This window comes from Salvia splendens, chromosome 2, assembly GCF_004379255.2.
Source record: "Salvia splendens isolate huo1 chromosome 2, SspV2, whole genome shotgun sequence".
NCBI classification, from domain to species: Eukaryota; Viridiplantae; Streptophyta; class Magnoliopsida; order Lamiales; family Lamiaceae; genus Salvia; species Salvia splendens.
Window position 1 is genome coordinate 41,614,062 of NC_056033.1, and position 12,648 is coordinate 41,626,709.

The 12,648-nt window shown below is 39.2% G+C and overlaps 2 protein-coding genes across 2 annotated transcripts; both read right to left on the minus strand.

The window, feature by feature from the left end:
• Positions 1 to 2,496: 2,496 nt before the first annotated feature.
• LOC121792908 (monosaccharide-sensing protein 2-like) lies at positions 2,497 to 6,226 on the minus strand. The gene is made up of 6 exons (XM_042191044.1): positions 5,646 to 6,226; positions 5,378 to 5,497; positions 4,559 to 5,119; positions 3,458 to 4,392; positions 3,182 to 3,369; positions 2,497 to 3,101 (listed from the first exon to the last, which is right to left on the minus strand). The coding sequence occupies exons 2-6, from the start codon at positions 5,454 to 5,456 to the stop codon at positions 2,660 to 2,662; spliced, it is 2,205 nt and encodes a 734-aa protein (XP_042046978.1). The 5' UTR covers positions 5,457 to 5,497; positions 5,646 to 6,226; the 3' UTR covers positions 2,497 to 2,659.
• Positions 6,227 to 8,906: 2,680 nt separating this feature from the next.
• On the minus strand, positions 8,907 to 11,800 carry LOC121792909 (protein PLASTID MOVEMENT IMPAIRED 1-like). The gene has a single exon (XM_042191045.1). It carries the CDS (start codon positions 11,699 to 11,701, stop codon positions 9,149 to 9,151), a length of 2,553 nt encoding a protein of 850 aa, XP_042046979.1. The 5' UTR covers positions 11,702 to 11,800; the 3' UTR covers positions 8,907 to 9,148.
• Positions 11,801 to 12,648: the final 848 nt, after the last annotated feature.

Genomic DNA, 12,648 nt, shown 5'->3' on the forward strand with positions numbered 1-12,648 from the left:
TATTACTTTTTTTTTAAAAAACTCAAAATCATTCCCAATTTTTTCATGTCTCCTGCACTAGTTCCATTCCACTGCTAGCCAATTTTGGCTCTAAATAGGTAAGTATATTTATATAATAAAAAATAACTATAACAAGAAAAAGAGTGACCGGAGCTATTTATTAAAAAAATTATCTTCTTAAACACAACCAATAAAATAGTGATGAGTTGGTTAGATTGTGATCGAATTTTCTTACACATATATATACACCTGTCGTATCAGGTTTGATGGAGGTTTTAATGGTATCTATATTTGATAAATGTAAGGAAACGAGAGGTATGTACATTTATTGTGAATAAAAAAGTTTATTATTTTAATCATACAAGTTACTAATTTTACCATCCCATGATTGTTTTAATTATTTATATATATATACTTGACCGATTGTTTATTCATTAGATATTAGTCAAATCAATTAGTGACACTTAAGTTTAAGTCGGTAGCCAAATAGTACTCCACAACCAATTAAACACATCAATATGACAATGTTGATGAAGCCACATGCTTTGTTTGCAATATACTTTATGTCCTATTTCTTGTCGAATTCTACATATCTTAGATGATATTTCAAACATATGAAAGAAATTAAGTAATCCATTTTTTTAAGTTAATTAATTCATATTCCTTTCTGAAACGTTTCAAAGATCCAAACACCATTTACTTAAATTTTGTCACAAAATTAAATGTCTTATTTAACTTCGGACAAAGGGAACATTTTTTACATTGAATTTTCAAAAATAGCATGAGAACGAATTTTTTGTAAATGTGCTTTTTCCCATTTCTTATCTCCTATAGGCTCCTAAGTAGATTGAGGAGAGAAGAAAATACTAAATGTGTATATTTAAGGAGTACTAAACATATCGGAAAATAGAAAGCATCTTAGTTGGTAAGACGTGTCATCTCCCCTTAATAGCTTGAAGCTTCAAATACCCATACACATCTTAAATAAGAATAGCTATATCGAAAAAAAATTTTAAAAATGAATTTAAATATCAATAATTAAAAATTACATTTTTTTGTTTTAATATATAAGTTGTCATGCCAAGAGAGAGTTTGGTAAACAAACCGATAAGCAAAATGTAGAATTATTGAAGGGATCATTGAATACGTGTTGAAAATTTGATCATACCAATAAACTTCCACTCCAACTACTATCCATTTTTCATTACATTAATCATCCAAACCTTAATTAAAACTAGGTTGTAATAATAGTGAACTTATGATTAATTAATAAAAAGGATTAAATTTTGGAAAACCATATACCAAATTTATAATTTTTGTACTCCTATCATTTTTAAAATGTTGCAACTATAACATCGTATTTTTTTATATATATAGAGGGAGTAGTAGCATGTCAAAATAGATGACTATTCACAGTGAACTTAGCTAATAAATAACTTAATTACTAAGTGGATGTAATTATTTTAAAGTGTAAAAGTTAGGCGAAGATAAAGGAAAAGGATAAGATTGTAGATAGTTATTACACCCAAAAATTCATGCCACTTAATGCTAGTGTTACTATCTAAATAATTGATTAGTAATTAAATATCATTTTCAGGATGGGCGCCATAATTATATAGTTGGAATAAACACAAAATATCGAATTTTGTCGTTGAAAGAAATAGAGTATATATCCTATGTCTTCAACCTCATGCAAAGAACATGCTCCAACCTCATATTTTTTGATAAATCAGGCATAATATGTGATTTTTTGCTTCCTACATGTATTTGTTTTAGTTAAACGTTACATTGGCAAAGAGTGTTAGCTTTTAACTTGGTAGTTCTCATTTCAAGTATACAAGGCATTACTTAGGTTTCTTTGTCTATTTTTGGTAGTTTTGAGGAAACATGTTTTTTCCTTGTATTCTAGATGGTGTTAACTGAAATTTGCAAAACATAACTAAAAAATTAATGACTGGCTCTCCCTTAAAGAATGTGTATATTAGGATTAGAAAAGTAAACAAATTAAACCGTTTAATGTTTTAAATATATAAAAGTAGAAACTATGCTAACTATTGAGGAAATGACAAGTGTTGAATCTTCAATTTTAAGATACAGAACTATCGTTATTTGTTTTGTAGCTTACAAATCTTTAAGTCCACATCAATTTGAATCCAATTCTAGAATTTATTAATTTTCATTTCATAAAACCTCACGATAATAAATTTAAATTGTAGGAGTAGTTTTTTTCAAAAAAAAAATAATTTTGAGAATTATACTGAAATCTGAATGGCTGATGAAGAGATAGGGCTTTCAAAAATGAAGGGCTCAAATTTGAGCAAAAAATGATTTTAAAGGGCTCAATTTCAGAAATTTAGCCCAAAATTGTACTCCTATGAGAATCCTATTTTTATACAAATACTATATGTTAGTAGTTTTTAAGTTTAATTTTTTTACGTGTATGGCATATACTTCATGTAACATGTAGTAACATTTAATATAAAAATAGCATTAAAATAAAAATAAAATAAAAATTTAAAATGCACCCAAAAATTAAAATCTTGGACCTCTCATTGTAACAAAATGCTTAAACAAAAGTGTAAAATACAAAGTGCAATGCTACACACTGCACAAAACTGGTTGGGATGGCACCACCATCCACGTCAGCACGGCCGACGGTCTACTCGTTCTTAGCCGCCCCTTGCTTGGCCCCGACAGCGAAGAACTCCGTGATGACCTCCAACGGCATCCCCTTCGTCTCCGGAACCCTCAAGAAGATGAATATCCACGAGACGACACAGACGACAGCGTAGATCCCGAACACGCCGGCTAAACCAATCGAGGTCAGCATCACCGGGAGCGTGTATGTGACGATCACGTCGCATATCCAGAAGACCAACGCGCAGATGGCGATGCAGATTCCGCGCACCCTGGTCGGGAAGATCTCCGAGCATAAGATGTTCGGGATCGGCCCGTACCCCATCACGAACGTGCAGAAGTAGATAACGACGCAGACGGTCGAGACAACGGCATGGACGACCTCTCCGAAATCGAACACGTTCCCGATAACGAGAGCGGCGAGGGATATCACTAGAACTGGTATTGTTGTCAGCAGCAGCCACCTTAAAAACATCAAGCAGAGGCAGCTTAGCTTCGACTACACGTTTTACGAGTATATGAAATTCGGATACGGAAGTCATACCTTCGACCGGCCACGTCCATGAATCTCATTGCAACGGCGATGCTCGGAAGCATCAGGAGATTTGTGGCGGCGCTGATGAGGAAAGACGCAGAGTTGGAGCCGAGGCCGAGGTTCGAGAGAAGAACGTCCACGCCCGCCTGCTGAAGGATTTGAGGTGTGTAGTAGAGAACGCCGTTGATACCGGAAAACTGCACCGAAGAAAGGATTCATCAGCTAGTAAACACGAGAGGCGCGTCCGTTTAAAACACGTACGAGGTTAGTTTTAAGTATTCGTACCTGCTGCAGTATTTGGATCCCGATCCCGACAATCAAAGCCCGTTTCACCCCTGGCTCAAGGAGGGCCGCCAAAATCGAGACTTCTCCAGCAGATTGCGAAGGGTGCGCCATTGCAGGTCCGGCTGGGCGGCGCTGATTCATAAGATCTTTCGAGAAAAGGGCCGGTTGGCTCACTAAAGCCGCTGCCTGGATATAGTCTCCGTCGACATTAGCAGCATGATCTCCAGGGAGTGAAACGAGTGAGCCTCGTCTCGAGCCAGGGACACCACCCTCCTGGTGCAAATATATCCTCTTAAAACCTCCCTCTTTAGTCCCGTCTTCCCCTTCTCGTTCGGACCATTTCCACGCCAACTGCCAGCCACCGCCGATGCCCATGCTACTCGCGTCTCCCGCGTTCCCCTGCATAGCCAGGACGCTGCCATGGGACTGAGGCCCCATTCCGTCCTTCTCTAGACTCGTCGTTTGGCGCGAAATCAGCGGGCTATGCAAGTTATCGTCGGACTCTACATCATCCGATCTGTAACCCTCGCCTTCTTCTCTCTGCAAGCTCTCTTCATCCCACTCGTCGTCATTCTTCATATTAGGCTCGGCGGTGCTGAACATGCTGCCGAAGTTGGGGAACAGCATGCTTCTCATGCTCCCTGTCTCAGGAAGCTTCTCGTGGACGCTGCCGAAGAGCGTCACTAGAGGGTCCATAAGAGGCACGCTCGGAGTTACCAAGCTTCCTTGGCGAGAGACGATGCTGAGACGGCTCTGACCAGTGACTGGCTTTGCAATCCACGAGAGCCCCTCCTCAGGTCCGTACAGTTTGATGGCGTCTCTGTCTGCAGTCGGCTCCTGGTCTTCGTCTAACTCATCTACTGGACCGATGATGTACTCTTCTATCGACGCATCACCACCAACAGCGAGGCCTTCGACCAATAAAGCAATTTCACCTGAGGATGAAAGGAGCACGATTAGTCTAATAAGACAAGTAATTAAACAACTGCTATCAAGAAAAATCAGCTACGCCACATGTTAAAGCGACATGATAAGAAACCTTAAATCATGTCATTCGAAACACAAAGCGACATTTAAAGTTTCTAAATTGAGCAAACATACCAGAAACGTCTTCCCTGCCACGTAGTCTCTGCAGCACTCGTTTGGCCTCGAGCATCTTCCCTTTACTCACGAGCCATCGAGGAGATTCAGGCAAATAGAATACAGTCAAAGCAAAATAGACAAGAGCCGGGACAGAGAGAACTCCTAGCATCAATCGCCAGCTAGGCGAGGCCAGCAACGACATCCCAAAAATCATACAATACGCCAGAAACATCCCACCAGAGCCCGTGAACTGGGGGAGCGTATTCAGCAGGCCTCGTATCTCCGAGGGTGCAGTCTCGGATATATAAAGGGGGACGAGAGTAACGGCAAGGCCAGTACCAAACCCATTCAAAAGCCTTGCCAGGAGCAGGACATAGACGTTAGGCGACCACAGCATTATAATCCCACTTAGGAAATAGAACATGGACGAACAAATAAGCATAGGGCGTCGACCAACCCAGTCTGAAATCGTCCCCGAGCAAGTAGTGATGAGCGTGGCACCAATGAGGGACATTGCCACGATAAGCCCTTCTATGGCGGCAGACAACTCAAGCTCTTTTTTAATGTAAACAACAGCACCTAATTACACGAGGATTGCATGGATAAGCATAAAAACGAAAACTTGAACCAAATGCTAGCTCTAAGAGCAAAATTGATGCCAAGAATCAGCAATACAAGCATGATTTTTTTTTCAAGATTAGACACAAAACAATATGAATCACAGCACAGAGCTTGATTATCCACAATATAACTCTCTACAACACTTCAAACATATGTAAATCAATCAATCTATCATAAAAAAAAAAAACTAAAACATAATCAAAGTTGAGAAATAACCAGCAATGGTTGCATTATCCCATCCCTGCAAGAAGTTGCCAATTGTGGCAGCAATAGCCACCAATGCAGCTCCGTTCATCTTCTCAAAATCGAAATCCACAAACTTCAATCCTCAAATCTCTGTCCAAACCAAACACCAAGATATAAAACAGTATCAATTCAAGAAAGAAGAATGCAAAACACAGATCCTCATAAACCTAGGCTCAAAAATCAGATTCAAAATCAGCCATCAACATCAAGAAAAGAGCAGAGAGAGAGATGGTATTACCTATTGAGAAAAGCTAAAAGGGGCAAAACTGAAGTAAGCTGATCAACTCACTATGCCTACTAGCAAAGAGTGAAATACATATTGATTCACTCACTAACTTTAAATAGAGAGAGATGCTAAAGAGTGAGAAAGAACCGTTCGAGGACAGCTATGTGAGAATCTGAAATATCAGCAAAAATGGGATGAAATTTGTGGGCGGAATTTGACAAACTAATGTCTCAAAAAGCAATCTTTTTATGTAAGGGTGTGACTATAAACTGAAACGAGGTAAGCTCCATCAGCATCCATGTGAAAAGAAATCATTCGATTAAAAACTGCTCCTTTATGCAAGGATTCCTCAAAACTAGCGAGCCCAAAACCTTAACACGCGAATTGAAGAAAGCCCATGACCTCAAATTCGGAATCTTGGAAAAGAACCGAATCTTTGGGAAGAACTTTTTTAGACAGCAGAAGCTAGAGAGAGGGGATTGATGAAGAATATGAAACAGAAAACATTAGATACCGTGAATTCATTGGATCCATCAATTTCAATATCAAACAATCATGACTAGTATTGTAAATTATTCCTTTTTGTTTACTCTATTTTATTAGTATCTCTGTTTTTTTTTATCGTTTTGATTGATTTTCTTATCGTTTCTGGATAAATGTAGAAACAAGTCTCTTTCATTTCCACTTCATTTTTGGGTAAATTGTTAGGTAAAAACACTACATTTGATCAACTTTTAAAATGATATACAGTTTTGACAGTTTTTTTTTTAATCGCCACGTGTCAAAAAATTACATTATATTATGTCCGAATTTAGTGATGTGATACATGTATGTACGTAATTAAATTCGCGATATATATGTTTTACACAAAGTCGTTCTATTAGTTAAACATTTCGTTCGCATTATATTTATCGTTTACCACATTATACTGATTTGCCTATAATCTTAGATTATGACAAAATGTTAAAATCGAAGTCGTTCTATTAGTTAAATATTTTGTTCACATTATATTTGTCGTCTACCACATTATACTGACTAGAGATTATGAGGAAATGTTAAAATTATGATATGATCAATCAAGTATTTTTAAAATTGCAACTTTGATATAATAATTCATTTTTAAAAGTTCTAAGATTGACAAAAAAAATAATTGAACAAATTTAGTGGGCTTTTTTTAACAATTTGACCATTTTTTTCTTATTGTTTCCCGATTGTTTTGTAAGATCTCGTGCGTTATCTTGTGATTATTTTTTCTATTATTGTGATATTTTATTTAATTTGGGATAGAGACAATGTTTCTTTTTCATCCTAATATTTTCTATATTTATGCACTCTACGCGGTTCAAGAAAATAATTAAGATTAGGTTTTTGATGATTGTGGAATATGCATAAACATCTTATTTTAATTTACAAATAATGACCAAATTTTACTTTAAAGACTTCCAATTTTGTTTTATAAGTATTTTGCTTACTAGAATATGCAATAATTAAGTATTGGCAAAAACAAGTTACTATATGTAGAAATGTAGATTGAGTATGAAATAATATAAACTCATGGAGAAAAATTAATCAGTGACAGTCTGGCACATAATAAAAAATATTATTATAACAGGAAAATAGTAATTATATTTTATATCCATCAATCAAATATATGGAATGGAAAAACTATTATTGTATATAAAGTGGAAAATAGTGGATTTCTGTTAGAAGACATCATTATGCAATACCGATTTAAAAATATCAGTCCAGTCATAGTGATCTTGATATATAATTATTAAACTACGATGGTGTGATTTAATCAACATCACTCATCATAAGTAGCTTCAATAATTCTGCTTGTACGATATAGAGGGTTTAATTAAATGAAATTAATAGAGTTTAATTTCATTTATATATGAAATTGGTCACTTTTTCACACCAATCTTCGAATGTTTTCAATATTTTGTTGATGAGCACAAAGAGAATATTAATGCACTTGACGATATATGTGGATATATTAAATATCAATAAATTATAAATTGTAAGTTTTCTTCTTTTTTTTTTTTAATTTTGCCGCTTTGACTTCTTTGTCCTATCTGTTACGGTCCACTATAAGTTGTGGCATTTTAAATTTTCGATATCTAATTATTATACTGTTTTAAAAAAATACTCCCTCCGTCCCATATAATTTGGGACACTTTGACGGGGCACGAGTTTTAAGAAATATAATGAAAAGTGAGTTGAAAAAGTTAGTGGAATGTGAGTCCTACTTTTATATATTAGTTTTATAATTAAATGTGAGTAGGAATGAGTTAGTGGAATGTGGAGTCCATTACCAAAAATGGTAAAAGTGAAATGAGTCAAATTATGTGGGACGGCCCAAAATGAAAAACTGAGTCAAATTATGTGAGACGGAGGGAGTAGAGTACTATGCAGTAAGAAAGAATATGCTTCATTGCCACTTCAAATCGAGTGTACACATAAACAATTCAATCTTTTCTAAAGTCGAATATACAAATTATTTAAGTTGGTAGTGACATTGGAGTATAATGTAAAGTAATGCATAGATAAAATACTTTAATAAAATATTCAAAGGATATCGTTTGCATTAAAAAATCAGTCATTGTCACAAGGTAAAGTTTGTCTTTTTAAGTTGATATAATTATTTGAAATTTAACGTATTTAGATGATTAGATAAGTCTTCAAGCTTGCATTGTAGTCCACAACTGATCTGACAACTTTGATAGTCTAAAAATAAATTTTAATTTAATGCCATATTGATGTATTAAAATGTACTGTATATTTTTATTAATTTCTATTACTAAGAAAAATGCTATACTTGTTAATCAAGTTCGTTGAATTTGAGAGGTGTGCTTAATGGACTTTTGTTGTCATATGAAAGCCCATGGGCCTAATCTGATAAAATATGAGAATTGGGCCTGAGAAAAACCTCTACAACGACAGGATTGTTGCATAAACAATAGATTCAATTTGTCATGCTTATAAAAGAATTAACATTCATAAATTCAATAAATACAAAATACGAGATCAAAATACGATAACCATGCAGTAGTAGTCTATACAACGCACAACATCAAAGTAATATCTTGTTGCATTATTATATCATATACTAACACTTTTAATGCCTTTCCAAAATAATCATACTCTATATTCTCTATAAAATGCTAGTAATAAATTGGAAATCATTCATCCATAATCCATCAGCAAAATGTGTAGCAGAATACACATACACAGTTTGCATGCAAATTGTGAATAAATTATTGAGCAAAGACAAAACATAAGCAATCTTATCCACTTTCAAAATCCTAAAACAAGTAATAGCATAATTATCTTCCTATAGAAATGCAACTTATAACAACTTTTCACAGCATAAATTTCAGCAGAAAAACTAAACTAAAAAAACAGAGCCAGCAATCCTTCTTATATACAGAAGCAAATTATTCCAAATTTCCAAATACTGTATAAATTGAAATCCAACCTAACAACACAAACAAAATCAACCTAACTCACATTCCTCACTTTGTGTTGAACTTGACATCAGGATTCCTAATAGGCTTGAGCCACATATCAGCCATGATCCGCGACGACACGCTCCACAGCGCGTCCGGCCCCTTGGCACCCCCTCGTCTCCCCTTCTTCCCGGCCTTCCCCATCCCATACGCCACGAGCCAATGCAGCGCCGTGAGCCTCTGCTTCTCCGTATCCCACCCCACCCTCGCCCCTCCGCTCCTCACCTTCATCCCCCCAACTTGCAAACTCGACACCTTATACCTCCTCTCCCCATCCTCGCTGGTGCACGCCTCAGCGTGCACCAACACCACCATAGGCCCCCCGACCCCCTCAAACTGCCTGATGGGGTCGCGGAGCTGAACCAAGACCGCCACCGTGATCGCCTCTGCCTCCATACCTCCCCCAACCCACTCCTCCACCGCGACGGCCGAATCAAAAACATCCACACCACCATCATTGAAAGGCGAAACCTCAAAAGGCGCCTCGTCTTTAACGACTTCCGCTTGGATTTTAAGCGCCTCCACGGCCATATCCTCGATCTTCTGCAAACAAAACCCGAGAAGATAATCGACCGTCACCCCTTCCTCACTCACATTCCAAATACCACTCGACACCCTCTCCCTCCTCCCGCTGCTCATCATCGCGGCCATGGACTTCACGGCCACGATGGTGCGCGCAGCGCTGGAGGAGGCGCCCTCCTTGCTCCTCCCCTGTATGATCGCGCTGGCGATCCCCTCAAACGCCACCTGCTCGGCCGTCTTCCCACACAGCTCGTCCAACGCCATCGACGACAGCAGCCTACTCGACAGCCCCTCAAGGCCTAATGCAGCCATTTTCTGAAACACCTCAAACCCTCCCTTCTCTGACTGAATCACCACTGGCTTAGACACCTGCATTGCTAGCTTCGGCGTCTCCTTCCTCCCGACAACCACGTTAAACGGATTCGCAGACGCTAAATACCCCCCGTTACGTGTCTGCACAACGCAGCCGAGCCCCTTGCCTAAATCAGGCAAGAAGACCTCTGCCTCCTTTCCATCCTCGTCCTCGTACGCGTCTTCCGACTGCAGAGCCTGCATCCGAGCATCCTCGTATTTGGATTCATCGTCGTCGTCGTCATTGCCATCGCCACCACCACCACCTCCTGCTTCAAGCATTGAGAGAAACTCTCTAGTCACTTTATCCTCATCTGCATCTAGTGCTTGTGATCCTGTCTCCTCATCCAATTTGAGTGCTTTCTCATCTCCCATCAATGATTCAAGCGCCTTGATTTGCTGAGCTATGGAGTCAAGCTCATTCAATCTTGTGAGATGGGATTGATCTTGGACAACAATTTCCTTAACAACCTCACTTGAAACTGATCTCTTGTCTGAGCTCTCCTCACTCTGTTCTTCCTCATCTTGGATCTCAACTCCCTTATCCTCCACTTCAAAATCAATAATTTCGATATCGTTGTTGTCATTGTTGTTGTCTGTTTTAGCTGGGGCGGGAGGCAAAGGCAGGGGTGTGGCTTGAGGAGCCGGCTCGTCAAGATTCAAGTCATCCATTTCCGAGCCGGCTCCTAACTGGGGGAGTCCCCGACTAGTCATCCTTGGGCTAGGCACGCTGAAGGATGACTTGGACTGCTTCCTGGCAAAAGAAGGCGAGTGGGTCCGGGTTTTCCCGGACTTCTGGCCTTCTGCCTGGGAGTAAATCCCAACAACTCCATCTTTTTCCATGATTTGGAAGCCTAGCTTCAAAACCAGCTCACCACCTTTAGCCTTTCCAGAAAGGCTAAAGGTGGTGTCCCATTGCCTGATTCTTGTCCCTTCGAAGCTCTTCTCAATGGACTCTTGAATCAAGCCACTCAGGTCAACTGTTTTCCTACCAAAGTCCAGCTCGCCGGCGTCGACCGCGGCCACGTAGATCAAGAAAGGCCGCGGCTCGAACTTCATGTGGGCCCCGCTTCCCGCCGGGGTGTAGTACACGTGGCTCCGGATGAAGAGGGTCTCCTCGAAATCCGCAGCGCCCTGGGAGACTCTGGAGGGCATGGTCTGGACCCCGCCGTCTCTGGTGTCCTTTTTGCGGACGCAGACACAGAGGCGGAGCCCATTCATCGAGGTCGGGAGGCCCTGGGCTGCCACGACCTCGACAGAGAATAGGCAGCTCAGCTTCTGCATGCCTATGTGAGTTAGTGCTCTTATAGGCTTCCACTTCCAAATGCCTTTTTTCTCGGGAGTAGTGGCGGCAGTTGCAATGGGAGTTTCGTCGCTAAATAGGCTCTTTTGGGACTTGATGGGGTCTTTGGGGCGGATGTCCTCCGTGTCCATCTTTGACCTAGACCGCCATGGGGACAGGGACATCCGCCTTGACCGAGGTTTAGGGTTGAGGTCTTCTTTGTCCGGTCCAGTCTCGCTGGACGAGATTGGAGGGACGACGGATTCTCGGGGGAGGACTAGGGAGGCGGTTCTCCGTGTGGTTGTGGATGCCATGTGGGATTGGTATAGGGAGTCGCTCAGGTCCTCCAACTCCTGGAGGATCTGAGTGTTGGACTTTCTCGAAGTTGGATAGTTTGCTGCCATGATTCGATCTGAGATTTCTTGTTCTTTCTTTTTCTAAAAGGAAAATGGTTGGTTTGTTTATGAGAATTTATGGCATTGTATTTTGTTTTTGGGTTGGAAAAGATGTGTGGAGGTGTGATGATAAGTTGATGGTTGTTTGTGAGCCAGAAATTGGCTTTGGTTGTTTGTGTGAAGGATAAGGGTTCAACGTTGACATGCTGTGTTTCTCACATGCTTTGGAATTTACTAGATGACAGAATTTGGAAGTGGAAACAATAGACAGAATTTATTGTATTTCATTTCTTTGTTTAGTTAGTTTTATTTTGCTATCTACTTCTGGCAAAAGCAATAATGATACTAGGGTTGTGAATTTTAGTAGGAAACAAGGGTAGTAGAACGAGAAGCATTAGACAGAGGAAGAATATTTCTACAATCCTATAATCGTAATTGGCTGGATACATCACGTGACAGTATATCCTATATCCAGGCCTCGAAATATTGAGACTTGTGAGATTATTGGAAGTTAGCATGACATTATTACAAGAAAAATTGTGATATTTTGCTCATAATTCATATGCTTTTATCTCCAAAATGAATGAAATCCTATTTATATAATATGAAGTACTTTCCAATTCTAAAGGAAGAAACACACGGATTTATAGGATCTATAAATGCGGCCAACTTGTGAATATTTGATCTCCAAACTTCATCAATTTTACCAATAAAAAATAATACCTGAAATTAAATTTCAAAATCAAGAAAATGGAAGGACAACTTCAGCTGAGGAAAGAAAATCATGAACACGAACACGAACACGAGCACAAATACGAACATGAAAGAGTGGTCGAAATGAAGGATTTGCCATTAGAAAGCAGCCCTCACCTCAAGTGTACAGATTTGGAGAGCTACAAAATGATGTTAGGTTACACCGCTGCCGCCACGATGACCCAAGGCCAACTCTCCCTCCA

What these genes read in the sequence shown, in the direction of transcription:
- LOC121792908 (XM_042191044.1), bottom strand. Translation starts at nt 5,456, where the DNA reads ATGAACGGAGCTGCATTGGTGGCTATTGCTGCCACAATTGGCAACTTC. An exon ending in GGATAATGCAACCATTGCTG is followed by an intron (nt 5,120 to 5,377) that starts GTTATTTCTCAA and finishes TCGTGTAATTAG; the next exon opens with GTGCTGTTGTTTACATTAAA. An exon ending in TGGCAGGGAAGACGTTTCTG is followed by an intron (nt 4,393 to 4,558) that starts GTATGTTTGCTC and finishes TTTCATCCTCAG; the next exon opens with GTGAAATTGCTTTATTGGTC.
- LOC121792909 (XM_042191045.1), bottom strand. Translation starts at nt 11,701, where the DNA reads ATGGCAGCAAACTATCCAACTTCGAGAAAGTCCAACACTCAGATCCTC.